Consider the following 20419-nt stretch of genomic DNA (forward strand, 5'->3'; position numbering starts at 1 on the left):
TAAGGTTCACATGTTTTAAGGCATAGGAGAAACAGATATGATTCTGTCAATGAGAATGTAGACAAAGCCTGAGCGTATGAAGTTAGTGAGTACTCTGTAACCCTTCTTTAGTACTCTGTAGTGTACAGGAATAGTGAACAGGTTTGATGAATCGTCAGTCAAGAGCTCCAGAAGAAATCATCAGAGTAATCAGAGTGAAGACTTGAGATAGTATCGATGTGCCAAAGCTATAAAGGCAAGCTGAGAGTGCTCTTTATACTGAGAAAATGGACTTGATGAGGTATTAACTGTATTTAAGAGTCTGATAGAGTCACCTATTTCCTTATATGTTTGATACTATCATATTCTGTCACTTAGTTCTCAGTTCATACTTGACACTGTTACAAAAATGCACTAGAATCGCGACTAGTATGACTCTGACCTCACTTTCTCATAAACTACACAGTACCAGTCTGCAGCCTGTCAAACATTGATCGAGTTCATCATCTTAATATCTCAGCAAACCCTCATTGTTCCCAGGCTAGATTATATGCAAGATGGATAAAGTACATATTCGCGCTAATCCTGCCTCGGCAAACCGATACCAAGAACCAAACTCTCGGCATGCCGATCTTCTTATCTCCATTCAACCGTACCAAAATTGCGTTCTCGTTCTTTCGATTTAACAATCAGTTTACCCACTTTCGGGATTCGTCCGCCAATCTCTTTTGAGATTTGCTGCAAATTTGATCCCGATGACGGCACTTCTCTTCGGCTCGTGGCCGCGGCCTGAGCCCGAGTCATGCAGCTATTTTTTGTAAATCCTGGATCTGGACTTTGGAGTTGGACTTCCTTTTGTGATTCTGTGGTTTCTGCTGGATTTTGCTGGATTTTGCTGGTGTTCTAATCTGGAGCGAAGAATCTATAGACTGAACTAGACTGTTATCTCATGACCTTGTGGTGAGTCTTCTATCTACCTTGTATTTGTTGATAATGATCCCTGCCCCGATTGCGGATCACCGAGGGGTAGTCGTTGAAGAAAGTTGAAAGGCGAAGGAAGTACGCGAACTAGTCACTGACCTGTCATCCTAGTTAAGACGCAGCCAAGCACACATCGCTGACGATATATATCGGGAATTAAATTGTCATGTCGTGGCTAGCAAGGCCCTCCCGCTGCCTGAGCAGGGTCAACCCAACAAGTCGACTCGTCGCTCCCGTATCTACATGCCGCTCCTCTCAGCGATCCATCCAGGGCGCATCAGCCGTGGCTCAAGATCATCACTCGAGTCACACATCTTCGGCCGTTGACGATGGCTCCTCATCGTTTCTCCCCAATCACAGACCATCAGCGGCGCAACGACCCCGCCCTCAGACCAATCCCATCGACGACCTGATCTCCCAAACACCCATTGTACAAGCCCTCCGTCGCGATCCCGCCTACATCGAATCCCGCCCCCATCTCGTAATGAACCCCAGTCTACGTCCCAACCACTTCATCGCTGGGCCAAACTCAGGCCCAGGCAAGATCACGGTGCCGCCCTATGTCTGGATGGCGAAGAACCCGCGCACCGCCGCGGGAACGACGACCAGCCGGATGGTGTCGGTATTCCATATCGGCCCACAGCTCTGCGGACATCCGGGCTTCGTGCACGGCGGTCTGCTGACGGTGATGTTCGATGAGGCGTTTGCGCGCTGTGTTTCGACTTCGTTTCGCAGTGGTCTAGGTATGACAGCCAACCTGAACGTGGATTTCCGGAAACCTGCGTTGCCGGACCGACTCTATGTGCTTCGGGCGGAGACGGTCAAGGTCGAAGGCCGGAAGGCGTGGGTCGAGGGGACGTTAACCTCGTTGCCGCCTGTGGGCGATGCGAGTGAGCCTGTTATGGTCGCCGAGGGCAAGGCTTTGTTCGTAGAACCAAAATTCGCAGAGGTACGTTGCAAATGACGATAAGTCCCCGCATGCATGATTGCCAGACTGACTCAACCGATTAGTCCATGGTCCCCTTGTATAGAGGCTGAAGCTTATGCCTCGTCGATTACAAGCGCCTCTGTGTACCCCCGTTTTTCCCACCGTCGATGATAAGTCGGCTACGTACTAATAGAGTTATAGATAAGGATAGAATAGACCTAGCGTTAGCATAATAGAATTTAATGAATACAATATAATCAACACAGGAATACATAATTCCATTTCTATCTAGCGGATATTTCTGAAACTGAGGACCCTCAGGACACCTTACCAAGCTGGAATATTAAGACGCAGAAACAACAAGCGCAAATTTGAGAAATTCAAAGACGACAGGCGAAGTAATAGAAAGAATGATTCCCGTCGGTCGTCACGAGAATACATCGCCAAGGGGTATGATGCTGTCACTAGATACCGTACCAATATGCTGTCCGAAACGCTCTTCTCTTTTTTTCAATTGATTCATTAGTTTTTCCTTGATTTTTGATTGTAGATGACGTAAACTGTGTGATATCCCTATGTCATGGGAGGAGCCATGGAGGCGAGGAGTTGTAGAGGCCAAAGCAGAACGATCAACAACGACCGAGTTCAGGACAGGTGGAAGGCACCCTGACCCTCTCGAATAGCGACGGACAGCCTCTCTCGAAGAACCTCCAGACTGCTGTAGTCTGGCAGTTTCAGGTAGTTCACACACGTCATGACGCTGGGAAGGTAGTCATCGGGAGTGTAAGGAGGTTCACTGGGACGACAGACAACGGTGAAGATAGGGGTGAGACTCTTGAAACCTGGGAAAGAAACAGAAAGTTAGTCACTATTCACCTGGAACAAAAAGAAAAGCTGCAATTTACCTCCAATAGGAAGCTTCGGGCTGCCGGTGACAAATTGGAGGAAATCGCGCCGTTGCTGCGTATCCAACTCGCTCATTGTCTGCAGTAAGTTCCGAACGCTCTTGCTGTCCATATTGAATCCATGATCGGCCTTGATTGAATCCATGAGAGCTAAAGTCATGATGTTAGCATGCAGCTTCCCGGTTTCCAAATACGGAACGAAACTTACTCTCAATAGTCCAATCTTCTTCGGCTCTTCCGAACAGCATGACGAGCTCATTGGGGGTGAAAGTCCGAAGCGCAGAGTACGGGAAGACCTGCGAGAACCCAGTCCGAAACGCTTCCACTTGACGTTGCACGCCGCTACCCAGTGTCATGTCGACCACTCGATCAACGTACTCATCGACATTTTCAATCGTCACAGGAACGTTGGAACCGTTATCGATTAGTTCAATTGAAGGATAACCAGGCAGAGTGAAGTCAAGACTCAAATCTTCTACTCTGACGCCGTCAATTTCGACATTCTGCAGCGCTTGCGACTTCGCTGCGGCCGAGAGAGTCCGATCGCGGTCGACTGCCCTCTTCGCGTTGGCGAAGCGCTTCAGCAACAGAAGAGAGTTTGCAAGATCCTGGTCGACGGCTTTAACTGTGCCTAGCGACGGAGTCACCGAGGAAGAGCTATCAGCAATACGGAAGAAGGCCGGGTTGAAAGAGATATCGATGATCCTAGAGTCAAGCATCGAACGAGCAACGAACTTCCCAAGCGTTTTGAACAAGCTCAGTTGTTTCTTTCCGGACTCCGAGGCAGCTTGTTCCTCACTCATGGGAGCCGGGAACAAGCCACGCTTGCCAAAGGCAAACTCTTCGTCGTTGTGACAGTCGTTTTCTCTCCAAATCTTGAGCTTCTTCTTGGAGAATTCCTTCGAGACTGTGGAGTAAAACTCAAGAGTCGGACCTAATCCCGTTCCGACTTCCTCGAAGTACTCTACCTCAAGAACGCTGGGAGAAGAACCGTAGAGCTCCATGACCTTCATGGCCGACTCAAGGATGCGACTTCTGGAGATCCGGACCTTTTGTCGCTGGAGACGTCCCAGGAATGGTCGGTCATCGCGTCGGTGGTCGCTCCGGCTGTCATCCGCATTCTGGGAACTTTGCCATCTCATCATCGCTCGGGCATAGCCAAAAGCAGTTGACTGAAGGAATAGATGCCGAGTTTCAAAGGGGAATAGGAAGGGGAAAAGCCGTGCCAGATCTTCGCTCCAGCTAGGCAGGCAGCTGCTAGCCACGATGAGCGGTTCCTCCAGCTGACGGTTGAGCTTGGCAGTGAGCTTGGTATTGATAAATTGTGCCAGCGGCTCCGGTCTTAGTGCTACAAGCTCCTTGGTATCAGCAAGTATGTCATCTAGAGTGACATTCATCTCGTGCAAAGACCGAAGGAGACGTAGGATCGGCGCTGTGATAGAATCTTTGCTCAGAGAGGATGGCATCTCAGCGCCGTTGCTGGACAGTTCTTCTTCGAGGCCGGGCGTAATAGTAGAAGGCTCCGGGGGCGGTGGTCCTGGAACCCGCCTGAATTTGACAGTGTGAATGGCAGACCACACGTTCCTTGCCCCAGCATCCGCCTGCTCACGATTGTGATGCACCGCACGGTAGATTGTGGTGTCACTGGAGACAGGCTTATCATCTACGCTGAACTCGATGTGCCAGTCTTGAGGAATGGAGGTCATAGCGGCCGCATAAGAAGCGAAGGGTCGACCAGCAGTGGCCAGCGAGCTGCTTTCTGTCGTATTCGCGGCTGCATTTGCGGTGGATGAAGACGACTTGGATGCAGGAGTCGACTGAGACGGTGTCGCCACACGAGTTCCGTCCTCCTTCCGTGCTGTTACCTTGCCTGTAGAAGCGACTTCCATGTTCACGGCAGTGGGGTCGTGATGGTTGTCATCTGATAGGTCATCTTCCAGATCGTCGACAATGGCATTGAGCTCCTCATCGCCGTCCTCGTCCTCGTCTTCTTCGTCCTCGCTTAAGTGCCTCTCGTCCGCACATTCTAAAGGCTCGTCGTCGTGCTCTGATTCGTCTTCAGGAGCACTCGACTGCCGCCCACCTTGTCTGGATCTTGATGCAACATCACGGTGTCCGACAGGGGACTTTTTGTCGCGCGATTTTGATTCATCGCGACGAGACGTCAGGTCAGCACCCCCTGATGGCCTCGATTGGGTCGGCAGGTCACTGCTAGAGAACTCGCCCCCACCAGCGAGCTGTTCCCGAAGACGTGCCGCACTGGCGATCTGCGAAAGGATCGTATCACGGCTGCGCGACGCCTTGGGACGATCAGAAAGACTTATCCTGGGATGGAGGAAATCATCCAATGATTTGAACGTTGCGATAGCGTGAATCGAGACCATGATGTTTCTGTAGGGACGAGGAATATCCGAATCTTCATCGGCCACTAGCTTGAGTCTAAGTTGCTTACCCAGCATGTGGGTGGCGTTGATACGCGTGTTTTCTAGTGAGTTGTGACTGACGGTGATGACTTCAAAATGCTCAGTTCGACTAAGCAAACCTTGTAGCTTTTGGATCAACACGCTGAATGGGGTTGTGGCGGTACTTTGACTCTGGGCCTTCTCTGAGATCATTGAGCCCATGAAGGCCTGCAGAAACGCGGCACGGGCGTCGCGCATGGAGGAAGCTATCCCATAAAAAGCATCAGTCACCGCATCAATAGCCGCAGGAATAATGTGAACAGGGAGCTTACATTGTAGATCACCAAACACATCCAAGAGCACCTTGATGATTCCGGAATTGAGCAACTCAGCGCTGGTGATACTTTCTAGCGCATCTCCGCCAAAGTATGAGGCTAATTTCTTGAAAAGCGGGAGCCCTTCGCCGTTTCCGTCGCCAAGATAGCAATCCTCTATATCTGCTGCGAGGCTTTGCAATTCAGCCAGAATCTGCTGAGCCCGCTCTCGCATGGCTTTGCCTTCGCTCGCTTCATAGAGTTCGACAAACGCGCGTGCATCGCGTATGACAAGATCCTGGGTAGCATCTTCCATTCTCGTCGTATTGTAGTGACCGGAGAAAGAGGACGAGCTTTCCGAGTCAGAAATGTCGTCGTTCTCCTCATCCCGATCATCATCTTGGTCATTGTCTTCGTCGTCAGCTGTATGACGGCCACTCTCATCATGACCATCATCTTCTGATGCAACCGATTTCGGCTCAGGGGGTGAATCACTGGAGAGATCCATAGGAACGGTGCCGGGCGTATCGCGGGCCGCCTTGGAATGTTTGTCAGTCGAAAGGGGGGCTTCAGCCAGCTTGAAGATCTCCGAGATGACGCCTTCACGATGGAACTGATACCGATATACGTGCTCGAGGCGCTTGAAGAGAAGTTCTGCGCATCGCAGAGCCAACGACACCAGGGACGGATGATCTTTCTGTGAAAGAATAGCAGCCAGGTAAGACGCATATGGAACTGAGCGCAGGGCCTCCTCTATTAACGCAGCATCCAGGTTGTGCAACATTTTGAGCTGGGCGATGAGGACCTTTTGCCGAACACCAAGATTGACCGTACTAGAATAAGCGTCTGTGAGAGTGGGTAGCAAGATCATGGCAAAGCGCTTGAGCTCAACCTTGCATTCCATCAACAGGGAACGTCTTTTCTCCGCGGATTCCTGTCCTTGAAGGTGCTTGGCGTCGAAGGCTGAGCTATCTTCGATGGAGGAAGCCAGCACGCGATCTGCTGAAGAACCATGTCGTCCTGGAGGGACTTCAGGAAGTAGTTCGCAGATGACATTGAGGGTTTCAAAGACCTGTTCTCTCGGACGGTGAATAAGAGCCTGCATGACCAAGACGCTATCCATCCTGACACCCGTGGCTTCAAGGTTCTCGGGCGGCGAAACACCGGTTAAAATTTGGTAGATGGTGTCGACCACGTGCATTTTGAGGAGCTCCACGGACAGCCGAGGGCTCGCTTTAGATGTGATCGCCAGGACGCGAAGGAACTGGGTATGAATGTGAGGTCCAATAAGGTTTGTCGTTCCCGGCAACAACAGACGGAGCACAGCCCTCAGCATTTCGGGTTCAATCAGTTCCTCCAACTTCTCTGGCTTGTACTTGAAGCTTTCGACAATTCGCGACACACAAAGACATCCCTGCTCGACGACTTTCTGGTCGCTGCTCGAGAGAACATTTAGCAGCGTGGGCATCACATCTCGGACAACGGGAAACGCATCATGAGGGAGGTTGCGGCAACAATTGGCCGCAGTTGTCACTGCCGTACGTTGCGTGCTTGTGGGGAAGAAATCGAGATAAGTTAAGCATGCCGTCAGGCCGCCCTCTCGCACGATAGAAGCGGGGAAGTCAATCGAGATTTTGGCCAAAGTCTTATGGACAGTTAACATATACCCAATGATAACGCTTCGCAAGTATGCGGGAAATACTCACACTGAGGGCTTGCTCAGCCAGGTCAATGAACTGGATGTCCAGTAATTTCTGGCATAAGATGGGGACAGCTCCCCCGTAAACTACATTGGCAACTGAGCCCCGTAAAGCTTCCATCAGGTTAGCCAAACAGCGGCAGGCTAAGAGCATGATTTCAGGGTTCTCTTCGCCAAACTGGTCAGGTTGCATCAAAGAGACCAACTCCTTGACGTAGGGATCTGGAGAAAATTGGCCAGAAAGATTGTCCTCATTTGATACAAGTAGAAGGTCAGACAGTTCTTGCAATGCGATCAACTGGATCGAAGGGTCTTCTTTCATTCTGAGGTTGGATAGTATCTCTCGCAGTCGAGACGACATGCCCGACATCATGCCACTGAGTGCGCGAAGGGTGCTCTGGAGCCCTAGCGGACTTCGCGAACCGAAAAGGCTGTTATGAAACAGATCTGCATCATCATCGTCCATACCGGAGGGAGTCGTGCCATCATTACTATCATTCGACGGTGAAGATTCCCGGTTCGCAGTGCGCTCATGACTGTCCAGCTCCTCTTCTGCCTCTTTCATCATCACATCCGAACTCGTTCTCGATGAGCGCTTCTTCTGTCGACGCGGCGGAGGAGATTGGGTGGCTGAGAGACGATCTGCTCCGAAGATGCATAAGTTCTCAGGCGTTCTGCGCTCTAACTATCTCTGGAAAACCTTACCTTGTGATACTTTTCCTCGATGTCTGCTGGACTTTCGCCTCGATGGCGGAGGCGAAGCCTGCTTCTTTGTGGTTTCCTCCGGGGAGCTCGATGACGGACTAAGGCCAGAGGAAATATTAGCTTGATATCGCTACCGATATGAGTTTTGCGGAACACTCATAGCGTACCCTTGTTGTGACATTGCTGGCCTATTTCGGGTACCACGTCGGCTGGTGGAAGCAGTACTAGCTGGTTGAGAAGGAGATGCGAGCCTCTGTCTTTTGGTTCTCCGGGTAGGAGATTGGGGATTCGTCTCTTCTGGAAGGTCCAGGGATCGATCACGGCGTGCGTGGGCCTTGCGCTTTCGAGTTGGGGCCGAACCAGCGGCTGGAATCGAGGAAGAGGGGCCGGAGCCAGCGGACGAGGGGGAGTCTGCAGCAAGTCTTGCAGCTGAGCGAGTAATTCTGGGGGACATGAGAAACTGAGCTTCTTTGGCAAGCGGGTGTTCGGGAAGAGATGGAAGAGAAGAGGTAGGTGATAAAATTGGGTTCAACAGGGTGAAAAGCAGAGCTCGTCCATGGGCGTCCGAGGCTTTGTCGCCAAGTCCTGACTTAGAAGACGGAGCAGAAAGGAGCGGTAGTAACGGGTATTATGCGAAGGTAACGGCGAGCAAACAGTTTATGAGGGGGGAAAAAGGTAGGCTATGATATGTACCTCAGGGAAGAAGAGGTGGCAATGGCGGGAGCTCCAGCGGAAGAGTCCTCAGGGTCCTGGCGGTGTAGGCGGGGCCTTTGTCTGGCCATAAGTTGAATGACAACGAGAGCTGATCGTCGAGGGCTCGCTTGTCAGTCGATACCGTTCAACACGCCATTCGAAAAGGGTTGCCAAAGCCGGGTTGGAAGGCCAGACTGTTTTGATTGTTGGTGCGGTAGGACGGATGTACTAAGAGGCACCCAGCAGGCTGACCAAGAAGCGAAACCTAGAAAATCGAATGCTGAAAGGGAATATATCGACGAAATAAGTCCAGAATCTCTTAGGGACGCAAAAAGGACAAATCAAAAGGGATTGGGGAAGATGGAACAGTTGTAGTTGTAAGGAGAGGGTGATGATGATGATGAGCTGAGGATGGGAGTTGACGTGGTTGCGGTTGGTGACGCCGGCCTGAGGAAGTGAGTCCGGGGAGCGCCAGACAGCAGAAGCGCAACCGCAACTGCACATACACACAGAGAGAGCCTATCTAGGTGAAAAGGTGTGCATTCTCGGGCTTACAATTTCGGCAGGTTTGATTCAGCATGAATATTTTAGGGTAATGTATTTTGTATTGAGAGACTTTCCTCTACCAGAAGTTCCATACTAGAAACAGGACTAACAACGAAACTCTATTCAATAATAGTGGTCTGTCACGAGACCACCATCTGATTGTGATTCTCAGAATTCGTATGGAGTCTTGATCCATCTTGATATATGAATCAAAATGTACATGGAATAGAATCTTACCCAGATTTGATCAACCTCGTTAGGGGTTTCCCGTACCACTGCAGTGACACGCATTGCTGTACCTACATAGAGCTTGTAGCGGACAGCGTGAGGCAGTGGGAATCATTATAACTGAAATTATAAGCTTCTTAGACTGTAATAGTGCTAGAAAAAACTAAAGCAGTCAAAAATATCGCCGATGAAGTGGTTCTCATAAGTTACGCATCTTAATCACCAGTAAAACTGAGTTGATCTATGTACCTTCCAACCAACGGACTAGTTACCAGTGACTCAGTGAGGAACTGAGGATACCTGCCAGATAACTCCGAGGACTTCGGTCCTCCCAGATTCAAATATTTCCACAGGTCCAATGGTGTGCTGTCGGAGTAGTGATTGCTATCAACTACCACTAGGTGTCTGCTAGGGTAGGACAAGTACGAAAGGTGCCATAATCACGCACCCAAGGCTTCAAGCTTGGACGGACCCGCCCTGAAGTGGAGTGAGGAAGACGGAGCTCATTCTCGTTGCTTGTCTCTTCAGACTATCAGTTATAAGCCTGGGGCACTGTAAGGCAGTTGGAAGGGTCATTTTGGAGATTCGCAAGAAGGCCGGGTCCAGGGTTTGCTTGGTTGGCGACAATCGGATCATGAGTAGATTAGTCCAAGCTAGTGGAGATATATTCTATCCCTCCTGTAGAGATGTTGGTAACTCGAGGAAACAGGGTGCCGAACCCATGGATGTCAGAAGAGAGGGCTGCGACTGGTGTTTCTTTCCCTTCTCACAAGATCTCAGAGACGCCGGGATGGTCTTTTCGCTGGGGGGAAAAGTTTGATAGTAGTAGGGATCTGTCCCCATGAGGGAACGGTTCTGGAACCGAGGGCAGCTTTCATGTCACCGATGGCTGATGGTGGCATATAAAGCATTTTGATGAGGGGAAGGATGCATGAAAGCTGTGGCTCACCCAAATGACGTCTGATATTCTTGTTAGAGTCTCGAGATGGTGCGAGATTAGTCCACAATGACATGGTTACGTCGCTACTAACCCAAGCAGCCCATGGTGTGAGTCCATGTTTATTTCAACGTAGACCTTCCAGCTGTCGGAGTAGTAAGCCCACTCCGTTATCGGTGCGATGGCTTATCGCCGACTCTTGTGTTATACCTCGGTCGGAGACATTGCGAGATGATCATGAATTCATGATCACCTTAAGAAGACTTTCAATGATTCTGCATCAAGTTTCTACCTAGATGAGCATTCTTAGCAGGACTGTGGATAACGAGGATGCTGTTCACTCGAAGCGGAAACCGAATCCAAGTCATCTTCTAAAATATGAACACTTCTGGTGGTGTCTGCATCAAAGTCTCCGTGGTTGGCAGGAGAGAAGCCGAATATTAGAGCATAGGGGACTCGAATTCCTTTATTTTGATGTGCACCTACAATTCAAATGAAGAGGATGATAGATCTGCCGAGGTAATAATCACTACGAGAATAGGTGAGGCTGCAAGAGCCAGGGCTGAAACGGGGTAAAATTGTAGGCATCCATCTTTGCCTGGAGACGGTGACGTAGGTCGCCTATCAGAGAGAAGAGGCCGTCCCGCCTGGGAGATGGATCATTATTATCAATATAAAGTTATTGAGGACAACCATTAGACAGACATTCCCCCATATTCCCAAGCTTTGATTGCGAATATTATTCTTGCAGAAGGCAGAAGAGTGACTGGATGTTTCTCCGTGCGCTTTTCCGCCAGCCAACTTCTCTAAGATCAATGAGGTGATTCTCCGATTCACACCGATCGCCATCTTTGTCTTTTCTTCCCCTCTTCTCATCTTTCTTAGCTCTTGCTTTCTCTGAAACATTTTACCTACTTCATCAACAATCATTCTCCTTTATATTAAAACTACGACAATCCATCAAAGAAAAAAGCACACTAGAGAGAGGGATTCCAGGAGGAGATTTATAGCATTCTTCCATCCTGCGTGGCCATCGGTGTCTCTTCTTCCTGCTCAATAAATTTCTTCTTCCCCGCCTCCCCCACGCCGCCTGACTAAACAATCCAGTCTCCGCCCGCATTCATCCATCCTGCTACATTCTCTAGTCCGCAACTCAAACCATCCTTTTCCGATTTACTCCCATCGATTTGCCTCTTCCGCAAGTTATAACCTGCTCTCCTCCCGCGCAATCATCTATCACCGCATACCGAATTCTCAGATTGCAATCATGACAGACATGGTCGGAGGACAGAGCGACGATGTCCACCAGGTCCCGCCTCCTCTTCCACCGGCTCCCATGGAGAACTACACCTTTCCTGAACATCGTTTGAAGCGCAAGATGGACGACCCGGAGAAGACCCCTCTGCTCCTCGTGGCTTGCGGTTCCTTCTCCCCCATCACCTATCTGCATCTTCGCATGTTTGAAATGGCTGCCGATTACGTCAAATTCAGCACGGACTTTGAACTCATCGGTGGATATCTCTCACCCGTCTCAGACGCGTATAGAAAGGCTGGTCTAGCCAGTGCCGAACATCGGTATGAAATTTAGCGGTTAATTTATCCGCTCGTTCAGATTGCTGACGACGTCTCTTATGACTCATCAGGGTTGCTATGTGCCAACTCGCGGTTGATCAAACATCGAATTGGTTGATGGTCGATACATGGGAACCGATGCAGAAGGAGTATCAGCCAACTGCCGTTGTGCTTGATCATTTCGACCATGAGATCAACGTTGTACGGGAGGGTATTGATGCTGGAAATGGTATCCGGAAGCCCGTCCGGGTGGCCTTGCTTGCAGGCGCTGATCTTATCCACACCATGTCAACTCCCGGAGTATGGAGTGAGAAGGATCTGGACCACATTCTGGGCAAATACGGTGTATGTTCAAATATGATGGACCTTTTAACTCGGATTGATTCAGCTCACAGTCTTCTAGTCTTTCATCGTGGAACGCAGCGGCACGGATATCGACGAGGCTTTGGCAGCGTTGCAACCATGGAAGGACAACATCTACGTGATCCAACAACTCATCCAAAACGATGTCAGCAGCACCAAGATTCGACTTTTCTTGCGACGCGAGATGAGCGTGCGCTATCTCATTCCCGTCCCAGTCATTCACTACATCGAGCAGCACCATCTATACGAGGACGACAGCACAACAGCCGCCTCGTCCTCAGCCGATAAAGGCAAAGAACCATTGCAGACAGGGAAATCAGGCTGAACTCCTAGATTGCCCCAAGATATTGCTGCATTTGTACTTTTATGAACTCTCGACACCTTGAGCTACACTATGATGCCAGCGAGCGCGTGAAGCAAAGGCCTGCTTAGTTGGTGGCTTGACTAAACCTCCCAGTCACTTTGAAGGCCGATACTGGGGGCTCCTCCCGCATCTTTGTTCTGGTATTCCGCCATCCCTATTACAATGGTCGCTCGCATTCGGTCCTCCGTCCCGTCCGCGGCGAATGGACGAAGCGTCATGAGTTCCCAAAAGCCAACCGCTCGGGAATCCCGGTATCCGATTCAGCATCAATGATCTTTGTTCACGAGCATCGACGGCAGGCCGCGGCACTGCACAGGTCCCCACCGAGCCATTCATGGGCCGGTGGCTCTCGCAAACGACATTCGCTGGACCAGTTGTTTCGAGACACCCGGATTCGTCATCTCACTTTGCGCAAAGAGCATGATATAGACTTTAATTGCGTCTCTTATACCCCTTTTGAATGACATAGACGAATATAGAGTTAATCAAATTCGCAAACTCTTTACTATGATCTGCTTTCGCACCTGTCAGAATTGATGCAAAACATGGCCTTGGCCTCTATGCACCCGTTGATGAAAATACCAATCACAAGTCAACCAAAGTGCAAGAAATAGTGGCGCATGCATGGCTTGCACGTAGGTCTCGATTTAGCTCGTATTCACACCCATGAAATTCGATAATATGCATAAAACAGAAAACAATCCTACCAAACAATTTATTGAGCGGCGTATTGCATGATCGATAGAAAGCAAATACGTCAGCTGGCATTCAGTCATTAACATCGTCTATATGTACGTATACAAGTCCCATTCCTTCCAGATGGTAAATGTAGTGAGAAATCAATTCAACCACAGTCACCCCAGACTTCCTCCGCCTCTACAACGCCAACACACTCCTCGGGGTTCTCGTCGTGCATCACGGCAACTACCTTCACGCGGGAACCGCATGCAGCGTTAGCTTTCGCGATGCGACGGCGGACATCATCGAGTGTGCTGGCGCCCGAGACACGGAGCCAGTCACTCCGGGTTACGGAGAAGGGGAGACCTAAGGCAGCTAGGGCGGAAGCGCTCAGGTCGACGTTACTACTCTGCGAGAGGGAGCGGATATGGCTTGGCGGGATGATCTCCGACGGCGAGAGGGCAACCCACGACTTGGCGTTGGGGTGCTGGATTGCTGTGAGTAGGACATCGAGGAGACGGACCTCGTCTGCTGCGGAGACGGTGGGGATCTGGTCTAGGGGTACGAGTACGTCTGTGATAAGGGGCTGTTGGCGACTGGCTGGTCTCGGGAATGAGACGATCTCCGAGGAGGCGGTCGATCCGCTCTGGATGTAGTCTGATGAGATGGACGTTATTGACATGCTGGAGGGTGTCAGGACTGCCGCAGCGGAGGCAGCTCCGATCGCGCCGCCGGGATGGAACCCCTTGAAGACCTCGGCGGGACCTCTACCGGGTGTATTATGCAGTCGTCGTGCGGTGGCAATAGCCAATGCGTCTCCCAACGCCAGCGCTACTGTCGTCGACGATGTCGGAGCGCGGACACCTAGCGAGGACTCTTCATCCTCGTGGATCGGAGCTGGGAGGAGGATACCCATGTCGGACGAATGAAAGGACAAGATCGGGCAGGTATCCGGATGCATGTGCGACGTGATGGCAATGATGGGTACAGTCGAGGGAACATGCGGCAGCAGAAGCAGCAGTTCCGGCGTGCGGCCGGAAAACGAAATCACCAAAAGAGTATCATGCTGCGGGCGATGTTAGTAGTCTATAGCACTTTCCCATTTGAAAATTCTCAAAAAGCCGCGAATATCCGTACCGGTCGAATCATCCCTAAATCGCCATGCAAAGCTTCCGTCGGATGCAAAAATGCGCTGTAAATACCCATACTGTTCATCGTCGCCTCCAGCTTCTGTCCGATCTTGCCGCTCTTGCCCACGCCGCAGACGACCAATTTCCCGCCATTTCGGACGGTGCGGACGATCTGACTGACAGCCCGCGCAAGGTTCTCCTGCGCTAGCCGGTCCGTCTGGTAGATCTGCTCTAGGTTGGCAAGAGCGGCACGCTCTGTGGATATGACATGGATGGCTGTTGTTACCGCAGCGGCATCCTGGTGCACCGAGGGAAGCCCATCCACCAGATCTGGAGGAGTCATAGGCAGGAGAGAGAAGCCATCGAGGACGGAGGTGGTGGACATCGTGGGAGGCGATAACGGCAATCGGGGCTGTTGCAGCTTGGGGTGCCCCATGATGTTCAATGGACCATTATCGAATGAGTGGACTGACGGGGGAGGATCTATCCAAGAAATAGCTATCCCCTAGATCGCCATTCCCAAACGACGAGGGGATTGGAAGAGGGAAGAGATAGTAGCCAGGGGGAGAAAATTCTCTGGTAACAAGCGGGGGGAGGGGAGGAAAGTGGAGGAAGAAGCCTTGGCCGCAGGGGTTGCTATCAGTATCTGGTCATCTCAGAGATTGGGTGGGTGGAGGAAAAGGCCGAGGAGCGAAGTTGATGATTTCGAATCAATAATCATAATAAAACTAATAATCTAAGACATCGTCAGACTGCCCATTTTTTCCGTTGTTGCGGCGAATGTATGTCCCGTCTCGGCGCGGGATTGGAGGAGGACGAATTATCTTCGGAGGCGAAGCAGCGGGAAGAGAGAGCACTAGCACTAAGGCGCCATCGCCTCCTCCACCATCGCCATATCTGACTGTTCCGTCGATCGATCCGATTTGTAAGAGTCACTGAGGAGTCGATTCCATAATGAGGGTTACATTATTGAAGTATTTTTGTTGTCGAATAGATAACACATCCACAGATAAGAATTGTGCCAGAGTAGATAATACATTCCCGGAATTAATCTTGTATGCCACAGTTCTATAATACAGAGAACAGTTCACTTCGTCAAAGGCTTGATTCCCTTGTGGATCGCCGCAATCCCACCAGTGAGATTCTCGTATCCTCGGCCGGGAATCATAAATCCAGCCTTCTGAATCATAGACCGGAACTCTTCCTGGCTAGGGAACTTCTCAATACTCTCGACAAGGTACTGGTAGCTATCCCGGTCGCCGGCGACAATCTGACCGATGAGTGGAATAGCGCTGAAGCTCCACTGCTTGTAGATAGCATTGAATAGACTGTTGTCCACCTTGCTAAACTCCATGCACGCAAAGACACCGCCAGGCTTCAGGACTCGGAACGCCTCCACTAGCGCAGCCTGCTTATCCGTAAAATTACGGATGCCGAAGACAACTGTATACAGGTCTACCGAGTTGTCCGGGATACTTGGCATGTGTTGCGCGTTGGCCTCCATGAAAGATAGCCGGGGAGTATTATAATAGGGCGTGTCGATGCTCCGCTTCTTGCCCTCCGCCAGCATGTCGGGGTTGATATCGGCAATAGTCACCCGCGTCTGATGGTCGTTGTTGATGTTGGTAGCGTGGTCGAGCATGCGGAATGCGATGTCGCCGGTCCCGCCAGCGATATCGAGGATATTCCAGCCTTTGCCGGTGGTGTCGTTGTCGCGAGATGGTAGGGCGGACCCGGGGTTCAGCGATCGTACAAAGTGGTCTTTCCACAGACGATGGATCCCAAGGGACATGAAGTCGTTCATGGCGTCGTAGGAAGCTGCAACGGAGCTAAACACCGTCCGTACTGAGGCGCCTTGTTAACATGCATCTTCTGCCTTGGGATTTTTCCGCCAAATCAGAGAAGGAAATCACAATGCATGACATACCCATAGATTCTTTTTGAGATTCAGGAACATTCTTGAAGCCGAAATGGGTCATCTGGTCGTCGTGATTCGTCTTGCTATCTTGTACTCGCAGAGAGCAGGAGAAGCATCGGTACTGGCTCTGGGGAATTGCAACCCTTCGCTTTGCACTGTAGTGCAGGCTTCTCCATAGTGACCGGGATGACATAGCGTGGTGATATTCAACGAATTGGGCCCCAACGTGAGGTTGAAATGAAATGCTGAAGCCGAAGAAGAGGTTGATGGTGTTACCTGGGCAGAGCAGCAGAGCTCCGAAAGTAGGTAGCGTCGGAGCACTTTTTCTGCCGGCCGGATTCTCACGCCGCTCTTATCAGCCATCATCGCTCCGTTGAGCAATGATTTTTCAGGAAAATGAATCTGTTAAGTGGAATTACCGGGAATGCTAGCTAGAATAACCGCTCCGACAGGACTCTAGTCATAAGAGATAGGTTGCTTAAATTACAGGCTTTCTTGTCAAAAGCAACTCCCCGAATGGAGATGAACAGTCGCCGGAAGAACGTGCCAGTACAACTGCTACTACCAGCTTCTTCAAACGCTATCTCAATTCTGTGCTGAGCAGGTCTGATTTCCTGCCAATCTGACGCACCACCGGCAGGTTAATCTGGCTATAAACTGCTTTTAGCTCCTAGTCCCTCACATTCTGATCCCAGAGACTCTGTACTGTCACCCGCCGCACCCAATCATCCGTGACATTTCCTTCCTGGACTACAAAGGAAACCTCCTTTTGAATCCCTGGAAGTAGTACGAAAGCATTCTCCTCAAAGTATCCTACTGCACCCGCCGGGTAATCGAGCCAGGTGTAAAGGGAAACCCCTCCGGTAGCCTGAACGGTAAATTTCCTGCTTTCCGCGCTGTACGAGAGCTCGAGCTTTGGGTCATTCAAGGTGAGGTCTTTGGGAAAGACTGGCGTGAAATGGTTCTGATGGACAAGGGTCTTTTTATTACTTGTGTTTGGAAGACGTCCCTGGCCAGAAAGAGACATGATGAGAATGGAGTCTCTCAGATCCGGCAGAGAAAGCTCAGAGATATTGACGGTGTAAATGTTGGTCGTGTTAAGGGCACCCACTGTGAAGTTGACAGTTTCGGGCGTGCCAGCATTGTTAGCAATGGATTTGCCTGACAGATCAACCCAGGTCAGGTTCACGGTGCCCTGCGCGGGCTCCCACAAGTCGGATGTCACATACACTTCCAAGAGGCCGGTGGTGTAGTTCCAAAAAGGCGACACAATAATAGGCTGATAGATGTCTCTGGCCACATAATGAAGAACCTTCCACCGGCCATCATACTCGATTCCAGCCCAAGTTGGTGCTTGCCAGATGTCCTCTAGCTGCCAGTACAGCGATCCTAGCTGACGCTCTGGCATTCCGCTTCCTCGGCGGTAGAACTGAATCTGGGACTTATACATATCGGCTTGGAAGAGTTGCGTTGCATGGCACCAGGCACTGAAATTGGCAACAGAGTCGGATTTGCTGGGTACTGGATAGTATGCTTCCACGCCCATCGTCATTTCACCCATTCCTTTGGACGAGTTCTTGAAGTTGTCAGTGAACAAGCCTCCGGCAGTGTAGTGATGGTTGCGGAGCATCACCACACTGCTGTTGAAGTGAAGGTCTTCGGGGTCAACAGCTTGCTGCCATGTCTGCAAACTAGGCATGCTGTGGAAACCGAATTCATTTGCAAACCGGCCGACGGGATAGTGGTTATAATTGAAGGAGACGCTCGTGTTGTAGTTATAGTAATCCGTGTCGCCATAGTATGAACCCGGAGTCGTATTTGAATACCTTTCTGCCATAGGCACAGGCGCAGAGAGATTGACATACAAGTACCCTTCAGTCGTGCTGCTGGGGCTGTATGTGATCGAGCGTGTGTTCTCGTACACGAGGGGCAAAATCAGACTGATATATAGCTTTTCGTAATCCCCAACGTACTTGGAATACCCCGTGGGATCCGCTGCCTTGACCATCGGAAGCATCAAGCTCTCGATTTCATTGCCGCCTGCCCACAGAGCTAGGGACGGGTGATGGTTTACTCGACGGACATTGTAGACCACCTCGGCCGCAATATTCTCCAAAAATGCGTCATTAACGGGGTAAAGTGCATCACTGAACTGAAACTCGCTCCAGAGCAAGATACCCTTTTCATCGGCGAGGTCATAGATAAAGTCATGGAGATATGCACCAGAGGCCCAAACGCGAAGCATATTCTGGTTTCCCACCGTTACTGCATCAAACAATCGTGCCATTCTAGCTCGCGTCACCCGCGGCCAGAAGGCGTCCGGAGGTATAATGTTAGACCCTTTAGCATAGAACGGTTGTCCATTGATCTCAAAGTGCCAGTTTGCGCCGGGTGCAATCCCCTGGGCCAGCTGCTCATCAGTGATATTCCTTTGGTTAAGGAAGATGGTACGAAAACCGGTTCTTTTGGTGACCTCGGCCAGGGTCTTTTTCTTATCATTCTGCACAGTGACAGTCACGTTGTACAAGTTCTGTTCACCCATGCCAGTGGGCCACCATAGTTTCGGAGCACCACTGTCGACGGTCGTGGTCCCTGTAATGGAGCTTCCAGACACCGTAACGTTTTGGAGGAGTCCTGAAGAAAGAACTGATCCCGTCGCGGCGTCTTTGATCTCGATCAACATGGAGGGTTTACATGGCACAGGACCTAAGAAGTCGATACTCGCATTGACAATCCATGGTTTGCCCTGATCAGGGGGAAGATAATTGATCTGGCCTTGTCGGTAGATGTCTAGGTCAGTATTGAGAGCGTAGAGTTCAGCATGGCTGTTTTGAACAATGTATGCGGGCTTCCATGGTCCAGCTGGAGCAAAGGCAGGTCCCCAATCCCATCCGAAGTCCGATTGTTCTTTGCGGATAAACCAGCGGTTTGGGTACTCGTTGGTAATTTGTATACCTGCAGGCCATTCTGTAAAAGCATGAGTTTCAATCACACAAGGCAGGAATGGCAGGAATGTCGACGGGATCCCTGACCTTCCGCATCGGGGCTCTTTGCAATCGCATTTGCAATGTTTGGGGCGCTCCCGAAGTTGAGCTTAAGCACTGGACCTTGTTTGCATTCTTTCAAGATCTGAGATACGTCGAAATGGTATTGCCGGAATTGATTGTCTGTTGAACCAACATGCTGGTCGCAGAACGTGATCGTCGCGAAAGTGTCCAGTCCATCAAAGACCAGCCACGTGGACTCGAAGTTTTCAAGGCTGTGAAGCATCAGCAGTCGGAACGATTAGATGTGATGTGTGTAGATTTTTGGCTATGGGTACTCACAGCCCTTCGATCGGCTTGCTGGTATAGGTCCAATTCGCATCAACAATCCAACGAAGGTTGAAATCATTGAGGCCGTGATATCTGCGAAGGGATTAGATTAGGATTCTGCTTGCCATCTAGCAAAGTGAAAAGACGCACGGATCAGCTACACGTATTGTTAGATCATGCAATCAGATGTTAAGAGTCGGTGTCCTCATACTAATAACACCTGCCTCAAACAGGTCCAGGTGCACTTGAGAAGGAAGATGACCTGGCACCGTTCTATTTAAGGCTGTGCTGCTGAGAGTCCAACCATCTCCACTCAGGTCCACAACATGCTGGCTAACAACTGAAGGTAAAGCGGGCGTAAGCAATGCTAATACCGTCTCGGCTTTTACATGCATGACGACTAAACTGTGCTCAAGTGCTCAGCCGGTTAAAGACAAAGCGACTCCATGAGAGACTTCTTGGTCTTGGACTCGAAATAAGGGCAGCCTTTATAGGATCCAACGCAGACCGTCTCTCGGCATTCAATCCGATATCAAGTGTAGTAAACAAGCATTCAGCCACTAAAACTACCTCTCTCGCGAGTGACGACAGGTCGATCAGTACCAGGCGGGGAAGACGGTGCTAGGGCCGTGTTGAATCAGGTAGAAGGGATGGATTGGAGGTTCCAGAAATGATGTTTGTTTGAACAGTCTGATCATGCCATGGATGCAACAATATTCAATGCAATGATGCAACCGTGGTCTGCGATGTAACCAGTAAGTGA

At 50.5% G+C, this 20419-nt stretch overlaps 6 protein-coding genes across 6 annotated transcripts; 2 read left to right on the forward strand and 4 right to left on the reverse strand.

Annotated features, from left to right (window-relative positions):
- Positions 1 to 1126: 1126 nt before the first annotated feature.
- Asppvi_008554 (PaaI family thioesterase) lies at positions 1127 to 2078 on the forward strand (the record flags this gene model as incomplete). The annotated part of the gene is made up of 2 exons (XM_043304420.1): positions 1127 to 1909; positions 1992 to 2078. The coding sequence occupies 2 exons, from the start codon at positions 1127 to 1129 to the stop codon at positions 2076 to 2078; spliced, it is 870 nt and encodes a 289-aa protein (XP_043160355.1).
- Positions 2079 to 2533: 455 nt separating this feature from the next.
- On the reverse strand, positions 2534 to 8367 carry Asppvi_008555 (HECT-type E3 ubiquitin transferase UFD4; the record flags this gene model as incomplete). Its single annotated transcript, XM_043304421.1, has 7 exons — positions 2534 to 2730; positions 2794 to 2943; positions 3002 to 5461; positions 5528 to 7154; positions 7216 to 7850; positions 7914 to 8011; positions 8081 to 8367. The coding sequence occupies 7 exons, from the start codon at positions 8365 to 8367 to the stop codon at positions 2534 to 2536; spliced, it is 5454 nt and encodes a 1817-aa protein (XP_043160356.1).
- Positions 8368 to 11584: 3217 nt separating this feature from the next.
- On the forward strand, positions 11585 to 12577 carry Asppvi_008556 (nicotinamide/nicotinic acid mononucleotide adenylyltransferase; the record flags this gene model as incomplete). The annotated part of the gene is made up of 3 exons (XM_043304422.1): positions 11585 to 11892; positions 11961 to 12234; positions 12293 to 12577. 3 exons carry the CDS (start codon positions 11585 to 11587, stop codon positions 12575 to 12577), a joined length of 867 nt encoding a protein of 288 aa, XP_043160357.1.
- Positions 12578 to 13460: 883 nt separating this feature from the next.
- On the reverse strand, positions 13461 to 14860 carry Asppvi_008557 (SIS domain-containing protein; the record flags this gene model as incomplete). Its single annotated transcript, XM_043304423.1, has 2 exons — positions 13461 to 14360; positions 14432 to 14860. The coding sequence occupies 2 exons, from the start codon at positions 14858 to 14860 to the stop codon at positions 13461 to 13463; spliced, it is 1329 nt and encodes a 442-aa protein (XP_043160358.1).
- A 651-nt stretch (positions 14861 to 15511) lies between these two features.
- Positions 15512 to 16535, reverse strand: Asppvi_008558 (class I SAM-dependent methyltransferase; the record flags this gene model as incomplete). The annotated part of the gene is made up of 2 exons (XM_043304424.1): positions 15512 to 16269; positions 16352 to 16535. The coding sequence occupies 2 exons, from the start codon at positions 16533 to 16535 to the stop codon at positions 15512 to 15514; spliced, it is 942 nt and encodes a 313-aa protein (XP_043160359.1).
- Positions 16536 to 17012: 477 nt separating this feature from the next.
- Asppvi_008559 (beta-mannosidase mndA) lies at positions 17013 to 20051 on the reverse strand (the record flags this gene model as incomplete). Its single annotated transcript, XM_043304425.1, has 5 exons — positions 17013 to 19309; positions 19375 to 19601; positions 19669 to 19749; positions 19807 to 19813; positions 19868 to 20051. 5 exons carry the CDS (start codon positions 20049 to 20051, stop codon positions 17013 to 17015), a joined length of 2796 nt encoding a protein of 931 aa, XP_043160360.1.
- Between the last annotated feature and the right edge of the window lie 368 nt (positions 20052 to 20419).

The sequence above is a fragment of the Aspergillus pseudoviridinutans genome, assembly GCF_018340605.1.
Source record: "Aspergillus pseudoviridinutans IFM 55266 DNA, scaffold_6, whole genome shotgun sequence".
Lineage (NCBI taxonomy): Eukaryota > Fungi > Ascomycota > Eurotiomycetes > Eurotiales > Aspergillaceae > Aspergillus > Aspergillus pseudoviridinutans.